This window comes from Myiozetetes cayanensis, unplaced genomic scaffold (genome assembly GCF_022539395.1).
Source record: "Myiozetetes cayanensis isolate MyiCay16 unplaced genomic scaffold, myiCay2020 scf14, whole genome shotgun sequence".
NCBI lineage: Eukaryota > Metazoa > Chordata > Aves > Passeriformes > Tyrannidae > Myiozetetes > Myiozetetes cayanensis.
In genome coordinates this window covers 1,577,687-1,604,667 of record NW_026087048.1, presented here as the reverse complement: position 1 = coordinate 1,604,667, position 26,981 = coordinate 1,577,687, and the positions used below count along the sequence as shown (strand labels likewise).

At 39.6% G+C, this 26,981-nt stretch overlaps 1 protein-coding gene across 11 annotated transcripts in view; it reads left to right on the top strand.

Moving 5' to 3' along the window:
* VPS13C (vacuolar protein sorting 13 homolog C) overlaps positions 1-26,981 on the top strand; it is a 76,299-nt gene that overhangs the window by 10,419 nt on the left and 38,899 nt on the right. For 10 of the 11 annotated variants that reach the window (XR_007628119.1, XR_007628117.1, XR_007628116.1 and 7 more), the window contains 39 exons: positions 732-791; positions 1,393-1,452; positions 2,187-2,267; positions 3,893-3,950; positions 4,180-4,307; positions 5,087-5,193; positions 5,792-5,963; positions 6,414-6,476; positions 7,142-7,277; positions 7,847-7,941; positions 8,555-8,697; positions 9,199-9,391; positions 9,536-9,650; positions 9,990-10,126; positions 10,821-10,947; positions 11,554-11,671; positions 12,018-12,147; positions 12,439-12,517; positions 13,206-13,345; positions 13,935-14,088; positions 14,476-14,552; positions 14,734-14,793; positions 15,010-15,160; positions 15,711-15,827; positions 16,750-16,853; positions 17,154-17,321; positions 18,109-18,413; positions 18,713-18,860; positions 19,585-19,693; positions 20,104-20,237; positions 20,541-20,697; positions 21,431-21,510; positions 21,724-21,783; positions 22,520-22,685; positions 23,648-23,764; positions 24,283-24,386; positions 24,790-24,957; positions 25,367-25,671; positions 26,046-26,190. Coding sequence is in view for 5 of the 11 variants with exons in the window: in XM_050309138.1 (XP_050165095.1) it covers positions 732-791; positions 1,393-1,452; positions 2,187-2,267; positions 3,893-3,950; positions 4,180-4,307; positions 5,087-5,193; positions 5,792-5,963; positions 6,414-6,476; positions 7,142-7,277; positions 7,847-7,941; positions 8,555-8,697; positions 9,199-9,391; positions 9,536-9,650; positions 9,990-10,126; positions 10,821-10,947; positions 11,554-11,671; positions 12,018-12,147; positions 12,439-12,517; positions 13,206-13,345; positions 13,935-14,088; positions 14,476-14,552; positions 14,734-14,793; positions 15,010-15,160; positions 15,711-15,827; positions 16,750-16,853; positions 17,154-17,321; positions 18,109-18,413; positions 18,713-18,860; positions 19,585-19,693; positions 20,104-20,237; positions 20,541-20,697; positions 21,431-21,510; positions 21,724-21,783; positions 22,520-22,685; positions 23,648-23,764; positions 24,283-24,386; positions 24,790-24,957; positions 25,367-25,671; positions 26,046-26,190 (4,971 nt within the window). In the remaining 6 variants the exon portion in view is untranslated. Of the gene's footprint in view, positions 1-731; positions 792-1,392; positions 1,453-2,186; positions 2,268-3,892; positions 3,951-4,179; positions 4,308-4,994; positions 5,194-5,791; positions 5,964-6,413; positions 6,477-7,141; positions 7,278-7,846; positions 7,942-8,554; positions 8,698-9,198; positions 9,392-9,535; positions 9,651-9,989; positions 10,127-10,820; positions 10,948-11,553; positions 11,672-12,017; positions 12,148-12,438; positions 12,518-13,205; positions 13,346-13,934; positions 14,089-14,475; positions 14,553-14,733; positions 14,794-15,009; positions 15,161-15,710; positions 15,828-16,749; positions 16,854-17,153; positions 17,322-18,108; positions 18,414-18,712; positions 18,861-19,584; positions 19,694-20,103; positions 20,238-20,540; positions 20,698-21,430; positions 21,511-21,723; positions 21,784-22,519; positions 22,686-23,647; positions 23,765-24,282; positions 24,387-24,789; positions 24,958-25,366; positions 25,672-26,045; positions 26,191-26,981 lie in introns of those variants that run through there. The other variant, XM_050309140.1, reaches the window with a different exon arrangement.

Here is a 26,981-nt window from a genome sequence, read left to right as displayed (position 1 = left end):
TTTCTTCTGCACCTCTTCAAATAAAGCACCCCAGACATGACTGAATGCCAGAAATATGGATTTGTGAAACAGATATTCTCCTTTTCCCCTTGTCCAGTGCTGTCTTGCTCACCAAATGTGGATGGTGGCTGTTCTCACATCTCACTGTGTGCAGTTGATGTAGAGTTTTTTCAGTGCCCTGAGTAGAGTCCAGAATGACAGAAATTGGTGGCCATAAGGATCAATCTGAAGGCAAATTGTTGGAAAACTTAATTACAAATGAGAATGTTCATATGAACCAAACAAGTATTATTCCAGTCTGGTTCCAGCTTCCTTTAGGAAAATGATAAAGCAGTTTGTGATGAGATAATTGAACATAGAAGAACAGCATTGGATAATAGTGTTTCTCAAACCTTTTTGGGCACTGTTTTCAGAGGCATTTAATCAAAAAAGGTTGGAGGACTGGATGTCATGAAATGATATAGCTGACTGAGGTGTGGTACCCTGTAATTGTTCTGCCCTATATGAGGGTGTTAAGAGCCAGAAGGAAATGGTCAGTTTGAGTGAAGCCCTGAGTCTTTCCCCTGCAGCCATATTGCTTTGGGCCTGTCTCAGGGCATTCTGAGAATGTTCCAGCCACAATAACTGAGCAAAGGAAGGTTTCATGACAGCTCAGGATTTCAATCAACTTTAAATGACACAGCTGTTAGCAGCAAGAGAATTAAATATCTGTTGTTGTTCTCTTTTTGCAGATCACGGACCCGCAGTGTCCGATTTCCCTGGGGATGACGTTGGGCGAGCTTAGTTTGCTGGTAATTGTGTGACTGCACGTTCCTGTGTTCTCAATTCACTTGTCTTTGGAGTAGCAGAAAGGAGAAGTAACATGTTAAGAAGATGCAGTGACAGGATGCAAACAGCTGGAAGCCAAGACAGTCTTTTGTTCATGCAAATAGTAGCTGCAGTCTGAGCAAGCAGAGGGAAGAGGACTGAATGACATCACACTTTCCGACACCTGTGATTTGTTCTAATGACCCCAGTGATCTTTAAAACTGAGTATCTTCCTTTCATAGGGCAGGTTATTGCCAGGCCTAATAAATTAGAGCAAACACCACATCCTAATGATTACAAATGTGGTATTTTGCCAGGCCTTGTGAGAAATGGGGAGAGAAAATTTCAGCTAACCTCTGTTTGCCTTAGTTGTTACTGACTTGTGTGGGTATCATAAGGAGCTGAATATCAGAATATACTGAAATTTTTATATTATTTTGACTTGTGTGTATGCAGTCTAGACAAACTGGCATTTGTGGTCATGTAGCACTCAGATGATACATTTTTTGCTTGAAAGTGTAGGATAAACCCACAAATGTCTTAACTAAGATGCACAAAATTACTTCTATTCCTTTGAACTTTTAGACAACAAATGAGAACTGGAAACCTTCCATTCTGAATGAAGCTGCAAAAATAATATACAAGGTAATGTGTTTTGGGTTTTTTCCCTACACAAGTGAAGAAATAACTGAAATAACTGTAGAGTAGTCATCTGGGGTTCTGAAAAAAGTTGGAAAAGTAGTTTGCTTTGTGAATTCTCCTGTTTATTTTATTCTGTGTTTAAACAGAAGTAGAGCACAAATAACTGGCTTTATCCAAGGCATAACTTTAAACTCCGTGGTTTAAATCATTTCCCTTAAATGTGAATGCTGATCCCCTTATTAGATGTATTATACAGCAAGTCTGCATGGAAACTGTGGTTTCAGTAGGTTGCCAAACTGCCATTTCCCCCCCAGTTTGTATTCCTGAGGTGATTGGGATTCTGGCAGCTGAGCAGCCTCTGTTCTCCCTGCCCAGCCCCTCCACCCATCCCCTCCAGCCTGTGCTGAAAGGAGTGTGCAGAGACCTAAGGAATGACATAAGAAGGGTTTAATACTCCTGGCTTTTTTATTGGGCCAAGTATCAGTTTTGTGCCCCCACTCCCTGTAACCCAGAGCCATGTTGAACAGATGTGCATGAACTTGTGCTTTAAGAACTTGCTTTATAGCAGCTCAATTTTCCTTTCAGAATAGTACTGTAGGGTTAAATGCATCTCAGTGCTGATGGTGGCTTTGCTGTCCAGTCTGCTTTCCTTTGTTCTCTGTTCTCCCAAATGGAAAGCCAAGTTCCTGGGATGGTTGATGGATTGCAATGAGTTGCATGTTTTCTCTCCTGTGCAGCTTTTGTGCCTGGACAGCCTCAGTGCTTACTGGAACGTGCACAGCCCAATGTACTACCATGGCTCCCGGGAGCAGATCCTGGTAAGGCAGGAGGCAGTGCATGGAACTCAACTGGAATTCCTTTGCTCCTGTAGTATTCAAAACTGATTTCTACCCCACCCTTTGGTCAGCTGGACTCAGGGTCATATATTAATCCCTTGCACTGCTGACAGCTGACAATTGTTTGTGAACTTCGTTTGTTATCAGCCCCTGTTTAGAAATGATAAGTTTTTAACCCATTATGTTTATAAAGATGTCCTTTGTGTCGTTATACAATATTATCTGTTTACTTTTTTCTTTCGTGCTCATCTTTTACAAATATCTTTATTTTTGTTTCATTTTGCCCTTAGCAAAACTTGCACTTTACCTGATGAGCTTGGGTCTAACATGGAAGGCTGAATCGAAACTGTGAAGTGCTGAAAACTATCCAGTTGTTTAATAAAAACCAGCCAGTTGTTTAATCATAGCCAAGTTACTTCAGCATTACCTGTCTGTGGATGTTTTCTCCTTGCTTCTCTAACACCTCAGTCCTTTCTGCTTCAGAATTTTAAAACAACTCAGGAACTGAGCAGATAGCAAATAACATGTCTTTTTTAGTAACATTGTGTTAAAAGCCTGAACACATTTTATATGTAATCTTTAGTGCAGCTTGTTTCCTGCCGAGCAAGGTCTTCCATCCAGACAGGCTGCTTTGGTCTTAATTTTATCAGCATCATCAGCAAATCAGATTTATCATAGTAGCTAATTGGTCCATGCTGTAGTAAGAATAAGCTGTGTAATCTGTAGCAATCTGTTACTTTTGCACAACAGTCCTCAGATTTAAATAACATCAGTATATGGCTGGTGGTGAGATTAGCTCTTTATCCTTAATCTCATACAAGTTTAACTTGTATTAATATAGATCAGCAGGTGGGAAATAGATTGAAATATAAACAATTTTAATGAGAAAATGTACCTTTTATAAAATACAGACCAGTTTTTAAATAAGGATCTGGGAAAAGAATTAGGTTGAAGAAATTTACAGTTACTAAATATTTTCCTGGTCCAAACAACTCCTGATATTGATAGTTTCTATAAAATATGAAGGGGAACAAGCACTTCATCTGCCTTCATATAACATCTTCCTAAAAGCAGACTTCTCTCTTGGACTGATTGTGCCATTGCAATTCTGAAACATATTTGGGCATGACTAAAGTGTTCTCAAGAAATTGCCTAAAAATTACAGCATCAGGCAGACCTCATTTTGAATGAAGTCTTAGTTTTAGCGTGATGTTTCTCAGGCTTCTTGGCTGTTCAGTTATTTTCCTGACTTCTTTCTGTCGTGTAATTCCTCTCATTCCTGCAGGACAGGCTCATGTGCTAAACATGAGGAAGGGTGGAATGTGAATAGTACACACATGAACTGTTTCTAAATTAGCACACATTTATTGCAAGGTTTAGAAGTCAAACAAAAACTGTGCTAACATTCTACTTCATATGAGAAACTTAAAATTCTTCTTTAACCTGGTGTACTTAAACCCTTCACTCTGAAGTGCTTGTGCTATATCAGATTTCCCATTTAGAGGGAGGAGGCCCTTGCAAAAAATACATGTGTACTCAAAGCTTAGAGAGCTGTGAACAAGTAAAGCTCCTGAGCAGTTGTTAGACAGTGACAAATTCCTTTGCAGGACCAGCTGAAAAGAGGAATTCCATGTGGTGGTAACCAGCCAGAAGATTACCAGTACAGTAAGTAAGCTGGGGATGGGTGAATATAAACTGTCCTGAGTGTGCTGATGTGCAACAGCCTCACCTGATGGTGCTTGTTGATAATTCTGGGTTACCCTCATTGCTGGGAAGAATTGCATCCTCATTCTGTGGGTCTTGAGCACACCCATCATCAGTACAAAGTGATTGATCCATTGCTTCCAATACTTTCAAATATGAAATCCATCTCAATTTTTTTTAATCTTTAAAGTTTTTAGACCAGTGTCAGCCTCTGCAAGACTGTATATCAACCCCTATGCAGAATTAGAACTGAAAACTCCCAAGATTGATTGTAATGTGGAAGTACAGAGAATTGTCATTGAATTCACTAAACCACAGGTAAGTTGGTTTGGTGTTTGTTATCCCCATTGCACTTTGGGATGAACTGTAGGGTTTTTCCACTGGAAAACATTCTTCTTAGGGAATTTTCTGCTTACATGCAAGTAGAATGTCCATTTAGCAGTACCTGTGGGAAATGTATGGGATCATTTTCCCTCTGTGTAACCATCATTTCCTGGTGCTGAATCCTGACACTCTAATCTGTGGACCCTTGGGGACCACCTGATCCATATTCAGCCCTTCCAGTAGCATTCCTCTCACACAGAGAATAGACTCATGAGGAGCCCTTATCTTATTAAACCACAAGCCAATGCTGTAACTGCAGAGATGGCAAAATGCAAGGCTGGGAATGCAGGGGGTGCGCTGGCTTTGGCAGCACAGCCTGCGGAAGTACCAGGGAACTGATTTAGGTGTCTCCCCAGCAGTGCCAGTGTTGTCAGTTATTCAGAGAGAATTTACAGTCAGCTGGCTGGCCAGAGAGCTTTTTAGCTCTTATCATGTCAAAGTGTCTGCTGGGTGCAGAACAGTACCAGTAAGGTGAACTCATGCAAAGGCAGGTCTAAAATGAGGGAAAGTGTGCATTACCAAATGGATATGGACACCAGAAGCTCATCCAGTGGTGTCCTTGGAGAGCAGTGGGTGTAGTTTTTCCCTTTTACATACTAATGACGCTGCATTTCTGTGTAGTTTGAGGAATGCTGAAGACCCCGGTAGTTGTTTAGGCACTGTGTGCAAACCCAGTGTGAACCCCTGCTGAGAACCTGTTTCCTTGTGTCCAGTACCTGAGCATGCTGGACCTGCTGGAGTCCATCGACTGCATGGTGCGCAACGCGCCCTACCGGCGCTTCCGGCCCCGCGAGCCCCCGCACGGACACGCCGCGCTCTGGTAAGGGGAGCGCCCTGCCCTCCAAGGGGTGAGACAGCCCACTGGGGGAAGCCTCACTGGCTGAGATGAAGTCCCCAAAATCTGAACAACACGCCAGAGCTCTCTCCAGAGGCTGGGATGTAATTTTAAAAAGGCTAAAGAAAACAAGTAGCAAATGTAATACGAGGGAAACGTGTCTGTCAATCGTAGTTTTTAAAGTTTTGAACTGATACGCATTCTCTTGACTTTTTTCAGAGCATTTAGGGTCTAAATTTAAGATCTAAAATTTAAGGTCTAAATACACTTAAGAACTTTGATAATCAGCATCAGTTAACTGATGCTGATTATCAAAGTTCTTAAGTGTATTTAAAGCTGTCACACCCCAAGTTTGCAAACGTGCAGAAATCAGTAAAGAATGAAGATTTGTAGTTCTTCAGGCATTAAATGTAAGCCCTCAGTCCATTTTTCACAAGTGGTGTTGAAACTATTAAAATTTTTATAAACCAAGTTACTCAAATCACAAGTGGTAAATGAAGGTTGCATATTAATAAACTATCTCTTGTAAGTTGTAAGGCACAAATGGAATGGGAAGTTGTTCACAAACATGGAATTATTGCAGGTGGAAATATGCAGGTGACAGTGTCCTCGAAGTTCACATCAGAAGACACACTCGAATGTGGTCGTGGAGTAACATCAAACAGCACAGGCAGCTTCTGAAGAGTTACAAAAACACCTACAAGCACAAGCTGACACAGAGTAAACTGTCAGAAGAAACTCAGAGGCAAATTCAGGTAGGAGTTTTTTCTCTTTGGACAAAGTATGTTTTGACCCCATTGTGAAATAACTCTTGAAAATTGAGTAATCCAGGTTGATTGTTTTACAGGAGCACAAGAGGTCTGTGGAAATACCTTTTAACCTAAAGTTCAGTGTAACCTGCTGTGGAAAGAAAGTTAAAATACTAGTCAAGTGCCTTTTAAAATTAAACTTCTTGTTGGAGGATTAAGAAGCTTGGATACATTTAATGAAGTGAAAGAGTAATCTAATAAAAAAAATTGGACAGTGTAACATCAGACTTCATCTTGTAGTGAACTTTGAGAGGAGGGGATATACCCTGGAAGGAAATGAGCAGATCTAGAATGAAACTGGAGTGTAAATACAAAGGAGCTGGTAGAGAATTTGTGGTGGAGAGCCTTTCCTAAATGTGTTTTAGAGTCAAATGATTTCATCATCCATTTTTACAGGACCTAGAAAGACAGCTTGACGTCTTCAATATAATCTTAGCAAGGCAACAAGCACAAGTGGAGGTAAGACATAATTTTTGTTTGATAAATATTGTAACACTTCAGATAGGATGGCTTTGTCATGATAATATCTTTATTATCTTCAATTAACCTCTGTAATTGCATCTTGTATTTACTGCTCATGCCAATGTAGCCTCAGTGTTTGGCTACACCTCTGAAATGTGTGTAAAATTAAGAGGAAGAAATAACAATGGTGGTTCTTATTTTTGAGATGTTTGTGGTCAGAATTTGGTTTTTGAAAGGTGAAGTAAAAGCCTGAGCGCAAATTAAAAAATTTTAAATACTTTGAATTTTAAAAATTAGACTTGAAAAACCTTAAAATTTCAAAAATTTTAAATGGTGCAGGATCAGTCCTCAGGTTTGTTACTACCAGATTTAATGAAGTTGCTTTTTGTATCGTCTTAAATGCCGTATTTTCAAGTAGTTTTTGTAGTCTAAATGCCAGTGAAATGTGGAGAAAAAGCTTTTAACTTTTTTAAAGTTAAAACACATGCCTGTGTTTGTCCAAGCACATACACACACACACAGACATGCCCCTCACTCTGATCCTCTTTTTGCCCCTGTTTAATGAGTCAAAGTGCTCTTTATCCCTAGTGGGGCTGCTTAAATCAATAGTAGTACTATTAACTATATATTTTGTCCAATGTGTTTTAATTTCTGGTTTGCAGACAATAAGATCGGGACAAAAATTACTGAAGAAGAAAAGCACTGAAGTAGAAAAGAAAAGTGGAGGATGGTTTGGTGGTTTCTGGGGTAAAAGAGAATCTAGGAAGAAAGAAGATGAGGAATCCCCTGTTCCTGAAAGTAGGTGTAGATTGTAATGCACTGATGTTTAGAGAGACTTCCAGGTTTTATATACATTGAGAAGAAAGTTACGGTATGTTTTGCTTCCTGCTATGCAGAAGGAGAGAGTGTGGCCTAAACAGTGCAGTGCTGATCATTTTACAGCATCACTTACTGAATATTGAGCAGGCAAATAAGGCAGTCTCTGAAATGGCCAAAAGCATCTCAGAACCTTGATGAGGAGAAGAGTGGCATTTACAGCTACAGAGATAATTAGCAGCAATTGGAATACTCTTTTTCTGGTGATTTGCTGTCTGGATCAGAGATTTATTCGAATAAAACTCCTCAAAGCCATTTTCATCATTGGGAATTATGGGAACTCTTGTAATAAAAACTATATTGATTTCTGTACTGCGTATGTAACACTATGTATGGACACTTGGTGTGAATTGTTTTACATTCTGGACTTAGTGCAATATGAAGAGCCCATGAAATGTATCAGCAGAACTGAAGTGCAGTAGAAGGCTAATGTGGGGAAAAGTGCTTATTGTTATTTATAAAGTGCAAATTGTATGGGTCTTTGGTTTTAGCTATTGATGAACTAATGACACCAGAGGAGAAAGCCAAGCTTTTCACTGCCATTGGATACAGTGACAGCTCCCACAACCTTTCCTTACCAAAGCAGGTAAGCAGCTAGTTGTGGGGATGGGTTAAACAAACAAACCACCCAGCAAATGTAGTGTAAACCTTCCATCTCCCTCAGTACCCTGCAGAAAGATGCAGCTTCAAATGGAAATATTCAGATAGGAAATATTGTTTGATTCTTCTGAAGTTGCTGATTGACAGAGCCCCACATATGCTGGGAAGTGAAAACCCTTTCTTGGCAAGGCCAAGACGTGGCATTCAGCAGCCAGAGCAGCAAAGGCACTCCTGCCATGTCTTCTGAAATGTGGCTGTTTAATGGGACTGCAGTGGTTGGGTTATCTCACTGGTTCTCAGCTGAAGGTGGTTTAGCAGGGCTTGCTTCACAGTTTGAAAAAATCTTCCTCAGTCCTGAAGAGGCACAGACTGTATTTGCTCTGCATTTGTTGAGCAATGTTTTCTGTTAAAGAAATGACTGATAAGGGCTGAATCAAGTCAAGATTGTACTTTGAATCCTACGTAGAGATGTGTTTCTGATCTTAAGTGTGTGGAATAACTTAAAAAACCACATTTCAGTGATTTGTTGAAGTGAGGAGTTGTGAAAAATTATTCTCATTGAGATGACTGATTTCAATTCCCTCTGTTCTTCTCACCAGTATGTTGCTCATGTTGTGACACTGAAGCTGTTAAGCACTTCTCTTACAATTAAAGAAGACAAGAATGTGGCAGAAACTCTAAAAGTGCAGATAATTGATCTGAGTACCAAAATATCCCAGCGCCCAGGAGCACAAGCCATCAAGTAATTGGATTGGTATTTTATTTTTGTAGAAACATCTCTGCCCCCATCCCCCTTCCCATCTGCTTAAATTTTTATATATAATTGTATAATTACATTATAGTGTGTATATTAATTTTTAATTTTCTGGGCATTCTGTAATTTCACTCTGCTGTAAATCCATATTTGCTGAATAACATGCAATAGAATGAAGAAGGGAAGACTATTTGTTAGTTACCATGAACAGTAGCAAACTTCTTCTTGTGTCAAACCTGGAAGTTCTATTTAGTCCACTTTGCAGGTAACAAAAGGTGATGAAGATTAAGTATCACCCCTGTGTTGCTGTGAACACCTTGCCTTCTGCTTATTTTTCCAATTTAATAATGTACTTTTGTAAACCTGTCACATGTTAGTCCTGTGAAGTTAGTCGTGCTGGGCTTTCTTAAAGGCTTTCTCATCTTGCTGGGCTTTCCTAGATGTATTTAGTATTCCAGTTAAGTATTTTTTACTCTTCATCCTCTTTAGGGTTGAAGCCAAGCTTGAAAACTGGTATGTCACAGGGCTGAGACAGGAGCACATTGTTCCATCTCTTGTGGCCTCCATTGGGGACAGCAAATCTTCCCTGCTGAAGATCGAGTTTAACACTAACCCAGAGGACAGCACAGCTGACCAGAGCCTATCCATCGAGTCCCAGCCTGTGGAAATCAAATACGATGCAGTGAGTAGTAACCAAAGAATGACCAATTATTTCTGACTCCTCTTTCTCTGCCATTGCTCTCTTTGCTCTATTTTTGAGCTTTTACTTGAGTGACCTCTATGTATATTGCTAATTCTTGTCTTTTTTTTTTGTTTTTATCTAAAGAGAACAATAAATGCAATGGTAGAATTCTTCCAGACAAGTAAGGGAATGGACCTTGAAAGGTTAACAACAGCCACCTTAATGAAGCTGGAAGAAATCAAGGAGAGAACTGCTACAGGTAAGATAATAACATGATAACAAATCTCACCTAAGGTGAACCTTGGAAGGTGTTAACAAGTTGCAATGTGATTGCCTAAAGACTTTGGTTATGGTTTGATCACTGGCCAAATGGTATGACTGGGATTTTTCCTTGACTTGGTTTCTTGGAGAATGAGTGGATGTTCTGTGGGAAGGAGCACTGAGTTTGGTGAGAAATCAGTAGATGCTAGAGAGGGCAGTCTGGACTCCAGATGCTTTGTCTTTCAGATAACTAACATCTTTTGCTATGTTGACTGGCACAATTGTTTGATCTAGGAACAGCACTTGAATTCCAATGTCTTTTCCCTTTCTATGTCAGGGTTAGTTCATATCATTGAAATGCGGAAAGTCCTGGACTTGAAGATTAACCTGAAACCTTCCTACCTCGTGGTTCCCCAGACGGGTTTCTACCAGGAAAATTCAGCTTTGCTCATTTTGGACTTCGGTACATTTCAGGTATGGAAATGACCTCTCTTTAAGCTCAGAGGAAGCAAATATTTCTTTTAACATAACTGTCATCTGAAACTGTCTTGCTTTCAGAAGGCAAAGATGATAATCTGTGTGAATGTGTTTTTAACTTGATATATTTCTTACCAAATACATTTGAGTCAGCAATTTGATCAGTGTTCAGAGTTGTTATCTTTGACTTGTACTGGTTAAACCTCCTCAGGAAGCATGTTCATGTTGTAACCATGCTCATCATATCTCTCATTTCTTCAGCAAAACACATGAACTTCTGTTTCCTTTTTTTGTAAAATGGTAGCCTTTTATTAATAAAAGAGAATTTATTTTTCTCTTGGAGTTTGGAAGTTGATTCCCTTGTTTCTATAGAATGGAAAGATTGCAATAATTTAACTGGATTTAGCTTACTGATTTAAGTATTTATTTTATTTTTATTCCACCAGTAAAATTGTAAAAGAAAAAAATTTAAAATTTCTTTTACATAAGTTTAATTAAGTGGACTGATAGAAGTAACAAAAAAATATCTACTTATCAAAAATAAGTGAAGTGTGAAATGATTGAAGATATTTTCTCTGTAAGAGTCCAAGTGTCAATCATCAGCTATGAATCATATTTTTCATCTTAACTAGAATGAACAGCACATGTCTGTGAGGTTCATCTTTAATTTTATCTTGTTCTTTGTGTTCAGCTGAACAGCATAAATCAAGGCAGCAGTCAAACTTCCACCTTTTCATCTCTGGAGGAGATTATGGACAAAGCTTATGACAAGTTTGATGTGGAAATAAAAAACGTGCAGCTTCTTTTTGGAAGAACAGGTAACAAAACAACGTAGTTGTTGTTTATTCAGAAGACTGTTGGAGGCTTCCAACCTGTAATAAATATGTTTTTAGAGAAAAAAGGCAAATCAAAACAAGTAGGTAATGAAAGGATAGGTTATAAAACGTGTGAAAAATTGGTTCTTTTCAAACAGCTGCTCTTTTTTGTTTGGAGTTGTGCATCACCTCCTGACTTTGATGCTGTCAGTGAATGTAAATGCTCACAACTATGATGTTTTCCATCATGTGCAGCTCAAATTTGCCTTAATACTTCACTTGAACTTGAGTTTGTGTAATCAGCAAAATGCTAGGTTTCTGTTTTGTGTTTTGTCTATCAATTTATCTGTCTATCCATCTTTTTTTGTGGTTCAATATTTACATTCATCTTTCAGTGTGGAATCTGGCTTAATGCTGCTAAGGCATTAGTGTTAACAGAGTAGACTGAGAGCTCTTAAAATACTTGACCTAAATGGTTTTAGATTTCTCTGGTTGGTGAGTGGGCGTTTTTTACCATCCTAGTGGTGCCATTTGATTAAATTAATGATACCCTAATCAAAGCAATTATCAGGTGATGGTTTCTCATGTCAATTTACTGACCATTTGCAGGTGAAGACTGGAAGAAGGCTCGTTTTCAACGTCCATCAACGTTGCACATTTTGCAGCCCATGGATATTCACGTGCAGTTGGCAAAGTCAATGGTGGAAAGAGACACCAGGATGCCCAAGTAATATATTAATGTTGAGAAGACTTGGTTTTAATTACTGTTTACTTACAGAAAACTGTGGTTTCCCTAAAGGCTCAGTGACACTTTATAATTTGAAGGTGTAAACTAAGAAATTGGAATAGCTTAGTGCTGTTTACAAACCCTGTTTTGGCCAGTCAGCTCCCTGGATGCTTTGCTGGTTACTAATTACTGCTTAAACTTAGTTCAAGACCTGCTTTAATGCAGAATCACTGGTTTCACTGTGATGTGACCTTTTATCTGAGTATCCATACTGGTAAGATTTAATTCAAGAGTTGGTATGTGCATTTTTGTCCTGGAGTTTGATCACTTTGTTTTTTTAAAAAAGGTTTAAAGTGTCAGGAGGCCTTCCTTTGGTCCATGTCAGACTGTCAGACCAGAAGATCAAGGCAATTTTTGATCTGATTGACAGCATTCCCTTGCCTCAGAAGTCATCTGTGTCAGCTCCAAGCACAAAGGTAAGCTGACTACAGCAAGGAAAACTGGAAAAAATAAAATAAAATAAAGAGACATTGCTAAGCAAAGTGACTTCACTGTGACTGACAACCAGAACATGCTGGGCTCACTCAAACCAGGCTGGTGCAGCCTTTGTCATTTCCTGCTGGTTTCAAGGATTGGCAAAACTGACCTTTCCGAAGAGGATGGGGGAGCCAAGGTGGGACATGCACCATCAGTGGAAAACATGGACATACCAACTTACACAAACGTGAAAATCGTGTGTTGGATTTTTCTCTTTTGCCTCCTTCCAGGTACCAGCTATTCCCACAATTCCTGTTGTCAGTAAAGGGTTACTTGGGACACCCCAGTTGTTGGCAGAGATGGTGTCAGGTAAGGAGCTCCAGATGTGCCTTTGTGCAGGTGGAATAGCTCATATTTTCATGTGATCGATGTTAAAACATAGAACAGCAGAGGTGAGTGTTACTGGTCATGCCTAACTTCAAGTGCAGAAGAAGATTTAAGATGCTGATGTCACCTCAGAATAATGAACTCGCTTTTTCTAGAAAACAAAGCCACCTCATTTGTAATAATTAATGTTATGCCTAAGCAACCTCTTCAAATGAAAGTGAACTGTGAATTCCAGCTGTATCTGGTTCTTCTGACTGTGTTGCATTAGCAAAACTCTCCTTTTTCTGAAAAGGCACAACCAGAATAACACATGAGGGATTACTGTATTGACACAGTGGATTTGAGCATTCATTTCCATGCCTGTTCTAGGGAAGAACTTGCCTGTAGTGGAACCTGGGATGTTTTTTCCCTGGAGCTTCCTTTGTAATTGATTTTCCTTATGCGTGTTCCTGCATGTCTGATGATGCATCTGGACCCCAGGGCTGTTTTTAACAGGGCTTTGATTTTGTTCACCCCTCACCCGTGGTAGAGCAGGACAGATCTACCCTGTCCTTTGTCAGTTAGCTCTGAACATGCAGTTAGAATTCCTGTGGGAATGGGAGAGACAGGCTGGCATATTTACCCCTGTTTCTGGAACAAGTTTACTGAGGGAGTCATTTCACTTCTGTAGATTCTGAAGAAGAGTATTTTGATTTTGAGGAAAGCTCTGAGCCAACTGACAGGTCACTAATTAAAGGAGAAGAAACGAGAAGTGAGGAGCCTGCTCAAGAGGAGCTGACAGACCTTCAGCTGAAGTTTGAAATTAAAGAGGTATGTCTGGAATTCTATTTTCACCTTCTGCATAAAGAATGTTTTTTTCAAAAATCCAGTATTCATTTACCAGTGTTGTCATGATTAGTGGATGCAAACACATAACCACCAAACAGAAAATATACATAATATGTATGAACTATAGACATAATATTTCTGTGTGTAAGCAATTTATGTGTGGTATGTGTATGAGCTACTTCTTATATGTATATGTGGTGCATATAAATAAAACATAATACATACACACAGATGAATTATATATTAAAAAAAAGAGAAGAGCTGGAGTATTTTTGGTAGAAAAATAGTACCATGTCATAATTAGGGGGTGGGGGGTGGGAAATCTGCACTGGAAGACCAAAAGTCAGACTGAAGAAGGTCACTTGGAAAGAACAAATCCCAAAATATCTTCTGTGTTTATATCTGTCACCATTAAACAATCACTTTTCTTTCTGTTTTTATACTCTAAAGTCTGTAATAAAAATAACAACAACGCAGGGAAAGCATTAGTTTTGCACTTTTCATTGATGGTTTAAATGGGGAGAATGTTACATGTGAGAAGTTGGAATAACTGTATTTCCTGCTCATCCAGGTTTTAGTAGAACTCACCAAGCAAAAGCAAACTGAGGAAACAGTGCTTGTGTTTGATGTAATGCATCTGGGGACAGAGGCTACTGTCAGAACCTATAACTTAGCAGCTGTATCTTACTTAAAGAAAATAAGCCTGGATTACTATGAAATTGGAGGTAAGAAGGGAGGGAAGTGTGTGTGTGTTTATATATATCAGTTATGTGAGGCTGTTGTGCTCACTGAAATGCAAATGTTGGTCCACTTTTGGGTTCCAGTATTCAATATTCAGCTGTCCATCGACAGTGCTTGTCTCATGGTACAGCTGGGGAGCTCTGGACTCTCACCAAATGCTTACTGGAGAAATAAATAGCTTAGAGCTCAGTCTTTGGCTGCAGAAGGGGGACAGATTGACCAGTTTGCACTTAACAAAGAGAAGCCAGTGATTCATATTTGGTGGTGCAGTGTATTTTAACAAACAGCATTGAGGGTTAATCGTTACCTCCAAGGCTCTGAAAGAGCAGAAATGACCCTAATTGTTGTTTATTTCCTGTGGTGTGTTCCAGGTAAAAAAACACCCATTCACCTCATTAGTTCCTCAGATAAACCTGGCTTAGACCTTCTGAAGGTGGAATATATCAAGGTATACATAAAGCTTTTTAAAATTATTTTTAAAGCACTTCTACATATTCTTAATGCTTAGGATGTTATATCTTAAACCTGCTATTCAGAGCTAGTTGGATTGGTTTGTACCTTCTGAAGAAGGTACCAACCAGCACCTGGTTGGAATTAATATTTACCTTCATGCAAATCCTTATTTTCAGGCTGACAGAAATGGGCCGCAGTTTCAGACAGCTTTTGACAACACTGAACAGATGATTCAAGTGAGTGTTTGCAGATTTTATTGCTTATTTTCTTTCAGTTTGCTTGTTTAGAATGGAATGAATAAGTTTTTTGGCTTTCCTGTTTTCCTGCCCCTCCCAGCCTTGCAGCAGGAGATTTAGAGTTCAAATGTGCTTGAAAGCTTTTGCTCCACCTCTGCCCAACTCTTACACTTGTAAATTATTGTTTTGTCATCTGGAGTCTCGTGTTTTCACCAGGTAACTTTTTCATCACTGAACCTCCTGTTGCACACAGAGGCCCTGCTGTCTGCTCTCAGCTTTCTGACAGCTGTCAGCCCATCTGGCAGCGAGAGCAGGGGAGACTCACCAGTGAGAGAAAAGCAAGAGGATGACACTAGACTGAAAAAAGGTACAGTGGGATTGTCCAAATGATGGTTGGGAAAGTGTTGGGTGCTGGCAAAACAGGCAAATCCAGAGAAACATGATTGGCTTTGTAGTGTGAGATGAAGGTGAAAGCTCACCAGGCTGCAGGGCTGCTTTCAGAAAACCAATAACTGAAAGAGTTTTTAGGAGATTTTTATTCCTGTGTTTCAAAGCCTTTTCACAAATAGACTTGAATGGGAGTAAATGAGATTGCTGTGAGCTTACAGGATTCGAACAATAGCATAATCTTAGTGTCCCTGGTAAAATAAAGGAGATAAATAGTACTTGGATGATTATGCTGTGCTATTGATCTGGGCAAATGCTGATGTGTTTTATCAGGAGAGATGCCCCAAGAGGGAGATTTGTTACTCCAAGATGGGATATTGCAGATAGTCAAGATTCTGAAAGAAACCAAACTAAATCATGTGAATGCCAAAAAGCCCCTAAACCAAAACAGCCCTTGAATACTCCCAGGAGTTCAGGTGAAAATATGATTTAGACTTACCTTGAAAATCCCACTGTTTCTCATTTTCTAGTGGCTAGACCTTCCAAGGATAAGGATGTGTTTGACTGCAAGGTCTTTGCCAAGCTGGATGCCTTCTGTTTAAATATTTGTGATGAGAAAAAGAACATTGCGGAGATCAAGATACAAGGTATGAAATTTTCTTGTTAGTAGCAACTGTTTTGGTAGTTTAGTTTCAAAGCAATTATTAATAATTTGACTTAAAGATAATTAAGGTGTAAATTGGCAGCATCTACCTTTTTCTTTTATTGTTATCTTTACAAACATGATTTGTAGTCTTGTCCATCATAACCTTTTGGCCTCCAGCTAGAAAAATATAATACATTATTAGTCAGATAATTAGGTTTGTACTTTGAAGGACTTTGATTATGGATGACTTTTCACACTGTACTAAGCTTTGGATATTTTTCTGCTATACCTGAATTATTTAGGTTAAAAAAAACCCTTAAAATTGGTTCCTTTGGGTTTTAACCCCTGGGATTTGTTTGGGTTTCATGTTTTGGTTTTGTTTTCTTGATTCTTTTTACCCCTTAGAAGGATTATCAATAATTCTTTGTGGGGGACAGGAGTGGGGAGGGGGAGTTTCACTTCCAAGTTTGGCTGTAACTGCCACCCTAACAGCTGCCCAAACGCTCTCTTGTCATGGATATTTAAGAATGTGTGATATACAAGGTTATGGAGTGCAGTTCATAAAGTCTTTTGCTTGTGCCCATCTCTAAACCATATTAAATACTCACACAAGATTCAAATACAATATAGTTACTTTTATTCTGATAGAAAATATCAATAAAATCACTCAGTAGCTTGGTTACTAAGAAGTGGATTAATGTGTGAATGTATTTCTACGAGTAGATTGCAGAGATGGCTGATGTTGAGACAGTATCTGTGTTAGAAATGTCTCTGTTTTGGTTTGGTCAAAGCCGTAGGATGGTCACATTTTCAGAGCTCAGTAGCTTCTCTCACTCCCCCTGCTGCTGTCACGTGTCCCCACCCTGAAAAGAAGTGTTACTTTTGCTATGCAACACTACTGTTTCTATTTTTATGCCTTACAGGTCTTGACTCATCCCTTTGCCTTCAGCCAAGTCACACTGTATTCTTTGCCAGACTTAAAGACATAGTTGTCACAGATGTTGATTCAAGGACCCTTCATAAAAAAGTACTCAACTACAAGATTTTAAGTTTTACTTGATTCTTGGTTAGTTTTATGTGTATAAAAGTGAAATGTATTACATATTCCACTCTTTCTAAAGTATTTGATTTGTTATTAATAAGTCTTTTCAAATAAGATACATATAAAGAATAATATTCATATTACAAGAATAGATGTGTAAAAGGATTTCAAGATGTAGTAATCTAACTTGTACATCTGATAGGCTGATGATGTGTTTACTTCTGTGTGTTAAGTGCCTGTTTAGAAGCTGCTGATGGCTGGTAGGTGCTGTTTCTCTCTTTCTAGGCCGTGTCTATAGTAGGAGATGAAGTTTTCAGTTTCAATCTGACGTTAAATCCACAAGCTACTGAGGGAGAAGCCTACACTGACATGTCCAAAGTGGATGGTTCTGTATCTCTGAGGGTGGGCTGCATTCAGATAGTGTTCCTTCACAAGTTCCTCATGGCTCTTGTGGTAAGCCTCATTTTCCTGTGTTTCTGCAGTTCTCACACTGGTCCTCAATGTTTGTGCCCTCGGTACAAGTGGCAGCTTCAGTTTCTGAAAGAGAAGGGATGGGCCTAATTTTTCATGTGAACCATTCAGAATCTTTGCTCAGGAAGCTTTCACTGGTTTCAGTTTGAGAAAAACCAATCAGTGCAAGTGGGTCCCTCCCACCCTCAGCTTTGCAAATAGAGGAAAGCTTGGTAAGTTAAGATGCTTTGGGGTTTTGTGTTTGCTGCCCTCACCACCCTGACAAAATCCTGAGTTCATTGCAAAGCTGTCTGAGGTAACATCAGAGGCAAATCTTTCTGCAGGGTTAGATGTGATGACACCTGCAAAATCACCAGTTTAAATGTTTGTACACTGAAGAACCCTAATGTTGGCTTTTTCAGTAAAGCACCAGTGAGCTTTCCCTCCTTCAGTACTGACTTTACCAGGAATTAGGATTCAATGAGGGCAAGAGGGCCTTTAAAAATTAAGTGTCCCTAAAAGCTAATGAGCCAAGAAATCCTGTAGCTAAGGAAGGAAGAAAAAGTAAAGATGAGTTTAAAGTAAGTGAGTTGTACTGGTTAGTACATTTTTGACTCTTAGTTAGAGGTCATGACAGAAGGCACCAAGTTGTCTTTGCCCAAGGGATGTTCCACACAGTAGGCAGCACAGCTGGTGGCTGATGCTGGTCATGGTTGATGTGGTAAAACAACAAAGTAACCTAGATGAAGAAACTGTTTACAGACACTTCTACTTCAACTGCTTTTTCTAGACCTTCTTGAACAACTTCCAGACAGCCAAGGAGGCTCTGAGTGCTGCCACAGCCCAGGCTGCAGAAAAGGCTGCCACCAGTGTGAAGGACCTGGCTCAGAGGAGCTTTCGCCTGGCCATGGACATTCACCTGAAAGCACCAGTTATCATCATCCCCCAGTCCTCAGTGTCCCCCAGGGCCATAGTGATAGACCTGGGCTTGATCAGGGTGCAGAACCAGTTCAGCTTGGTGTCTGCAGAGGGCAGCTCCCTGCCTCCAGTCATTGACAAAATGGATGTGCAGCTGACAAAGCTGAAGATGTCCAGGTACAGTCACTTCACTAAATAATGCCTTCACTAATTGCTAATATTAATACTCTATAGGACATTAATTTACTTGCTTAGAAACTGTGGTTGATGCTAGTGTTAAATAATTGGTGTTCGAATGCTCTTACTTTAAGGGCAATTCAGTAGCAAAATAAGAAACTGCTCTGCTCAGGAAACTCTTTAAGCCTTAAGAGGTATCACATCTGAGACTAAGGTTTTATTTTGTAAATTTAACATATGGTTGAACTTCTAACTTCCAAACTGTGTGTGTTGTTTTCTTTTGCCCCCTGCGTTTCAAGGACCACTGTGGAGGCAGATTCGTCACATGCAGATATTCAGATTCTTCACCCTATCAATTTAAGCCTGTCAGTGAAGAGAAATCTGTCTGCAGCTTGGTTTCACAAACTGCCTGTGCTGCAGGTCACGGGCTACCTGGACACAATGAACGTGAGTCTTGTGAAGAGGTGGTGAAATGCTTAATGTGGGACTAACCCTTGTGTTATTTCTGGACTCAAAGGGGCAATAAGTTCCAAATTTTTAGTAGTTGTGGAGTGATTTCAGTGATATAACAGGATTTGACCCCAGCTGTATAAATGTAGAGGCCTGAAAGCATCAAATAGAACAGCCAAACTGCTGTGTGCATTTAATAACCTGAGAGAAAAGGAAAGAGGACTGAAAAGAGAAATAAGAAAAGGATGTCAAAGAGTTAATTCCTTGCAGTGAGACAGGACCAACTAAATTTAATGTAATGCAAATATTTGCCTTAGTATCTGCAGCTTCATACCTTCCCATCACTCCTGAAAGACTCAAGATGGTTGTTTCCTGTGGCATTTTATGTACTGTGAAAGACAATAACTGGTACATCTTGGGTGAAACTGGAATTAAGATATTAAGTAGCATATCATTAACAGGAAAATATTAAAAACCTAGATGTGTTAAAGGCTGCAATGTACATGGATACAGCTTTGGAAGTCATAACCTTTAATCTCCTAATACTGTAACAATAAATGGTAGAAAGAATTTAATTGTGTTATTCAAGGATGATTCTGCTGACAAAATACTTGTAAAAAAAGCACTCTTCTTGTCAGGAAACGTTGTTCTGCTTTTTAGCAGGTGAGAAGTTTAAGGAACAATGTCTTTTTCCTGAGAACAGTGATCTGCTACTTTTCAGGTCGTGTTAAGTCAAGAGGATTTGAATGTCTTTCTCAGAGTGTTGACAGAAAACCTTGGTGAAGCAGAAGAAGAACAAACTGATGCCAAATCAGTCCTGCAAAAGGAAGGTCAGAGCTGCAATTTGTCATGAATACTAAGTGTGTTAGCTTTCAGAGTAAGGAAAGGCATTTGTTATCTGGAAAACAAGTTTAGATCTCAGAGGTGTGCAAGTGAGAAACTCCTTAATTCTGCAAGGACAGTGCTCATACTTTGAGACTTGAAAAAACTGGAAACAATACAGACAAAATGTGGTTGTGTTGGCTCAGTTGTCAAGGAACTAGCGAGGTACTGAGGTGTCAGAGTTGTCTTGTTGCCAGAACACATTTTTATTTCCTTTTCATGCTCTACTTGGGGACATGTTGCCAGTTTATCTTAGGTGAATGTGAGCCATCTGAATGGATAAAAGAGCTGGATGTGTTTCTTGAGCTAAACAAATGGTGGCAATTTCCAAAGTTAACCAGTTTATTGAATGTTTCAGGTAAATCCAAAGAAATGGAGAGATCAGTTTTGGTACAGGCTAAGAGTGGTCCAGAAGGAATGCTGTCTGAAAAGAGGAAAGAGCCATTGAATGAAGATGTAATCAATGTGCTGCTTAATTTTGAAATCAAAGAGGTATGTGTCCATCTGCACAAATTATTGTTCCTCAGCCCAGTACACAAGTCTGGCTCTTAGAAGTAGTGGGCTGTAAAGTCCATTTTAACAATTAAACTTAACAACAAATGAAAACAAGAGGAACAGGGGTGGGGCCAGGGGAAATCTTTAGCAAACTGGTCTTGTAGGGTCTTTGTAAAAATGCAAGATGTCAAGATGAATGTTACTGCTGAGGTTTAGCTGAGGAGACAATGCCTGCTTGTCACTGCCTGCTGTGTGTGGACAGGCTCACTGAAACCCTGAACTGCCCTTGCCATGTTCCAGGTTGTAGTGACCTTGATGAAGCAGGTTCAGAAGGACAGATACCCGTTACATATCCTGACTGTGCTACAGCTTGGAACTGAAACCAAAGTCAGAAACCATGAATTGACTGCAGCAGCATATCTGAAAAAAATTGCCATGAGATGCACTGAGATAAAGGGTAAGTCTTCCAGAAAAGTGGTGCACAGTCAGCAGGGTGTGTGCAATCAGCTCTTGTAGCAAGAGGATAACATCCTCCAAACCAATAACTAGAGGGGGGCAGAAGGGGCAGGAAGTTACACTCTAAATTGAATTAATGGGGCTGTTCAGTGTCATTTAGAGGCAATTAACGTGTTTTACCTGACACCAAGTTTTGCTGCAGCTGTCAGAGTCAGTTGGAGTTCATGTTTGTGAGGGAGTTGCCTACTCTGAGGAGCAGTGGTCAGTGCTGACAAGAGTTCTGACCGTTCAGGGGGGTTCAGCTGCTGGGTCTGTGCTGTGTGACCCGTTCTGGCAGCTCTGGAAATGCACAGTGACTTGGACTGGTCAGGTAACAACTAAAACTGATGGTGAGGTAAGAACTGAAATAGCCAGGTATTCCAAGTAGAAAAGTAAGGTTTTGAATGTAAAAACCTGAAGATAGGAATGCAAAACTAATTACAGGAATGCAAAGAACTTTCCAATTTTGAATCTTTTTTGTGAGACCAAGAGAAGTTAATTATTAGTAGTTTAATTTAAAATAAAAATATATTTCACAAGGTAATGCAGCTTCCCAGTGAAAACAACTGTTTAACTCTTTCAGCAAGAATAGTGATATAATTAGGATATAATTGAGAATTAGCATAGAGATATTTCATAGGTGGAGTAAAGCTTGTGAGTGGAGATATTTTACATCTTTATTTCTTTGTTTGCAGACTCAAAAGGAGATCCTCTTTGCATTATTAATTCTTCAAGTGAGACAGATGAGCACCTTCTGAAAATGGAATACATTAAGGTTTCTGTACATTTTCACTAAAATACATGGGCAGTAAAATAAGGCTTCCATACTTACCTTGTAGGATTTGTATCTAAAACTTAACCAGACTTTCTCCCAAATACCTATTTTCCAACTTAGCATTTAATTTCCTTCTTTTATTTCATCTGTTATTAATTATTGGTTAACTCAGCAGAGACTGACTGTGTCCTTTTTTTTTTCCTTTCCCTTTAGGCTGATCCTGATGGGCCAGACTTTGTTACAACTTACAAAAGCACCAAACAGAACATCAATGTAAGCACTGGATGGCTTTAGTTTTTTTTTTTAAGCTTCTCAAATGGTAACAAATATAAATACTGATTTATATTTAACTGCTTCAGAGGGAAATCCAGGTGGAAAAAAAATTTTTTTACAGAAGTATTTAGTGTATTTATTTTTTTAAACAAGAAACTGTAAAAGCAGCATTTACCAGGGGCTGCTTTGGACTGGGGAGAGTTGGCTGCCTGATAGCAGGTTGTACTAAGCACTACTGGCAAGAGTAGCTGCTGCTCATGTGCTTTCTGTTCTGATTGCAAATTCTGAATCTTGAAGGGGGTGGATTTTGGTTGTGGTTTTGGTTTGGTTTTTTGTGTCTGTGGTTTTTTTGTTTGGTTGGTTTTGTTTAGTTTTGGGGGTTTTGGTTTGGTTTTGTTGCTGTATCATATCCACTAAAACGTGGTTCTGAAGTTGTCAACCAAAGTGCTCAGCAGCCCACACAGAAATGCAGCAGAACTGAGAACTGCGGGAAAACCAGAACCACAGGAAGCATCAGCTTTTGGACTGGCTCAGTTCCTCTGTAGCCATTTTTAAACTTCCCTTCCACAGCTCCCTCAGCTGTTCTGGGGCATTTTTGGTGGTAAATTGGAGGAGATGGAAAGGTCAAAAACTTGAGCAAGACACTTTTTTTTCTCGATCCTGTGGCAGTAACTGAGTTGTTATGCAATAAACTGCAACTAAAAACTATTGCTTTGTCTCCTTGCCCTCATTTCAGGTCATCTTTTCATCTTTGGATATAGTCCTTCACACAGAGGCTTTGCTTTCCATCTTGAGTTTTCTCACCTTCAGTGTTCCATCAGGTGGTCTTCCCAGTGCTGATAAATCATCAGACCACAAGCCTCAAACAAAAGAAGAGGACAAAGGAAGTGCTCTTAGACCAGGTAATGTGGTACTAGAAAGGCTGTGCATGTGTTGATGGCACCATCTCACCTTCACTCTCAAAGGGTGCATTTCAGGTGGCAGCACTGCAGGCTGTGTGGTGGAAGAACGAAGCATGAACAAGCAGAAGTGGGGAGAAAATAATCTCATTAAAAAAAAACAAAGCCAGATATTTTTGCTGTTGCTTAATTTTACAAATTCTCCTTACTCAGAGTTAACTTGTCCCTAGATGGTGGTCTGATTTTTGCAATTAAATTTGAATGAAGGATGTTGCCATGAGCAGCCTTGCCAAAGATTCAGTGTCACAAGCAGGTAGCTTTCCAATCTGAAGGCTCCAAAGGGTGCTTTCATTGCTGAAAATAAACCTTCTGGGGAAGCAAAGGGAAGTTCTGAACTGAAGGGTGGTGTGTTTATTTTGATCCCTGGTGTTTTGTAACCTTGGAGTAGTAGGAGTGTTTGCATGGGAGCTCCTTAATGTTTTGTCAGGTCCTGTGTGGTTCATTCTCGTGTTTGTGGTGTTGTTTGTGGAATTCAAGGTTTTTAATCCTCAGGCTGTTGGGACTGAGTTTACAGTGGTTGGCTGCTACAATTTGTGTTTCTGCAGAAACCTTTCTCAGCCCATTTGCCTCAACTGGCCTTGCTCCTGGCTCCAGAAAGGAACGCTCTCATGGGAGGTGGTGCTGCAAATACTGCAGGGTACACTGTGTTCAGCACCCTGCTGTGAACACTGGCTATCAGTGAGGAGAAAGGATGGCACCTGGATGGCTTTTTGCCTGTGTTGGTGGCTGTTCATGTACCAGAAGAAAACTGTGTTAATAAAAGACTTCATATCCTGACTAACGATTATCTAGACTGTTAGCAGGTTGCTTTTTGAATAGTTCATATGTGTGCAAACAAATAATCTGTGTTTTAAACAATGGGCTTATAATGAAGTTCTTGTATGTCTCCTGTGTGTCCTATCCAGTGCCTGGTGATGCAGCCCACGATGATATCTGTGAATTAAAACTCACTGCAAAGCTCAATGCATTCAGCATCACGGTGTGTGATCAGACCTGTAGGATTGCAGACATCAGAATACAAGGTAAGGGGTTTTTTTATTTAAATAGTACGTGAAGTTTATTTAAATATTAGATGAAATATGTAGTTTCCCTCCATTCACTTCTGAAAGGCCTGTGTGCACTGCACGTGTCTTTGCAACGTGTGTTTGGGTATAGTTTGGTTGTGTGAAATAACCTGCAAGGAAAGAGAATGTTTGACTCGGAAAAAGAAGGTGATTTTTAAAATAGTGAAGTAAAATTAAAAGAAATCAAGGCACTATGTAATAAATAACACAAACTTGCATTTTTTAAATAGCAAAATCCTAAATAGTGTTGGGAGTTTTTACTCCAGGAGTTTATGTTGGCAAATCTGTCATGTGTACTAATGTCCTGACTTCTGTCCCAGGCTTAGCACTGGTTGTTACACAGTAGAGGGCTGGATTCTGAGCTATTTTTATTCTTTATACTTAGTAATAATTAATGGAGGTTTTTTTAGCAGAAGTGTTTATTTAGATATTTGTTGAAGCGCATTTATTGTTTTCTTTCTTTTGTCTCCAATCAGGAATGGATGCATCTGTAGCTATGAAGCCTAAAAAGATTAAAGTGTTCTCCAGGCTTGAGGACATTGTAATTACAAATGTTGATCCCAAAACAGTCCATAAAAAGGTGATGTATTGTGCAGATTGTAAACAAACAAAGACCCAGTTGTTTCAGTGATTTATAGTGACAGCACTGGAGTTTATTTGCCGTGTTGTGGAATCCTAAGTACGGTGTAATGCACCAAACACTAAGCAATATCCTTTATCTCAGGGAAGCAAAATATTCTTCCATTTAATATTTAGCTCCTTTTAACCACATTTGCAGTGCTGTGTTGAATTCTGAGTAGCATGGGTTAAACATAAATTGGGCTGTGGATAAACAAGTGAGAAGGGACATTCAATAAAAGGGGTGATTCTGGCACTGTCTGTGTCCAGGTACTGCTGAGAGCTTGCAGTTGCTCTTCTTGAGGAAATATTTCTTGTTTCAGATGACTCCTGGCAGTGTTAACTGCATGGACCTTCTCTTGCAGGCTGTGTCCATAATGGGAGATGAAGTGTTCAGATTTCACGTGTCCCTTTACCCCGACGCCACTGCAGGGGAAGCCTACACTGACATGTCGAGGGTGGATGGCAAGATGTCTCTCAAAGTGGGCTGCATCCAAATAATTTACCTCCACAAGTTCTTTATGTCTCTCTTGGTAAGACAGCAGTTCAAGTTCTTTTCTTGACTTTAGAGTTTTTTAATAAAATGAAGTGTAATCACCTCTCCCTTGTGGTGAGCTGGTGTACAGGCACAGGGAAGTATTTTGCTGCAGAAGTGGTTTTTAGAAGTGCTTTTTAGAAGAGTGACAAGTAAGGAAAAGCATGACAAAACAAATAATGAATGGAGTTGATAGCTTTAATAGTATCTGAAAAAATAAATAATCAAGCAGTGTCTTAGCTTGTGCATGTGATTTGAGCCTTTTTGTCTTTTGAAACCTGCGTGGTTAAATGAGGAGTTTCTTATTTACACCACAGCTGTACATTTTGTCTTGATTTTATATTTTGCCTTTTTTTGAGAGGCTTGTTTTCATGGAAGTCTCACTTTTTTCCACTCCCTCTGCACAGAACTTCCTGAACAACTTCCAGACAGCCCAGGAAGCCCTGACTGCAGTCACTGCCCAGGCAGCAGAAATGGCAGCTTCCAGCATGAAGGACTTTGCCAGGAAGAGCTTCCGCCTCTCCATGGATGTCAACCTGAAAGCTCCAGTTATCGTAATTCCTGAATCTCCAGCTTCATACAACGCTTTGGTGGCTGACCTTGGCTTAATCAGAGTGCAGAATGAATTCAAGCTGGTGCCTTCAGATGAATCTCCTCTTCCTCCAGTCATTGACAGCATGGATGTGCAGCTGACTCATTTGAAGTTATCAAGGTATATGTGGAGCTTTGCTGGGAGTTGAAAGGTGTTTGTAAAGAAAACGTGTTCATGTTCCATATGCAGCATTTTTCTGTTATTTAAAGATGATAAGCAATGGAACCATACTATAACCAACCAAAAAACCTCCCCAAGCCAAGTTTAGGAGTGTTTGTAGAGGGACACAATCTCTGAAACTTCTTGGAGAGAAGGGAATGTTAGGACAGTAACTGAGTTCATCTAAAGTGCATCCCTGGGTGTAAGCACATGTGGGCACACATACTTATTTTAAAATTAATAATTATGCCCATATTCTGCTAGATTACTATGATATTTGGGATTCTGCAACTGCTGAATATTCTTCCTCTGTGGATTTCACTGTCTTTTGTCAGGTGCATCATATCCACAGATTCTCAACCAGACTCTGAAATTCTGTGTCCTGTGAGTTTGACTTTACTGGTGCAGAGAAATTTAGCAGCAGCGTGGTATCATAAATGCCCAACAATTGGTATCAAAGGAGACCTGAAACCAATGCAGGTAATGCCAGGCCACAGCAGAGCCACACCAAAAGTCACTTCTGCTCAGAATACCACCCAACTTAGTTAAAGATCTTATAAACTCTTTTCAGTTGGTGTCCTTTAGGAATGTCAAAAGACTTGCAGCTTGATTGTCCAGTTTACAGATGTGTTAGAGCTTTGATATTGTATCATGAACAGCTGTGGTGTAGCTGTGTGCAAGTGGAGTAAAGCCCAGTTTTATTTTCCTGTTGGAGCTGTCCTTTGACTCAGTAGTCAGTAAAATCAGTGAGGTTACCTATTGAGTTGGCTTTTAAAAACCAGATTTAAGTCTTCACGTTTCACCTGTAACATTCAGGTTATCTGAGTGTTTATTAGATTGATAGAAATGAAAAGGGTATCTCTAATACACAATTTAGAGGTATGGTTGATATCTTTGCAGAGGGAGGGCTTTGCTTTTCCTTTTCCTACATTACCCATATGGATTTAAATGGGTAAAACCAAACTGAGGCACCTTATGGTTGTTCCTGAGCCCTGGGCCATTCCTGTACCTGTGCTATGGCCAAACACAGCACTGGTGAGGCACAGAGACTTAAGAGATTCAAAAGAGGACAGACAAAAGTAACCAGATGTAGAAAAAATACTTCTAACACTGTATTATGGCCTAAGTGGCTGCATTTTGTCACTTAGTAGTGCTTGGGTTTTTCACAGTTCTGTAATTTTATTGTTGGATTCATGTTCATTAACTCCTTGAAGGCCTCCTGAAGGACAGTTGCTTTAGTGCAGACAATGCAAGCCTTGGCTTTAATGTTA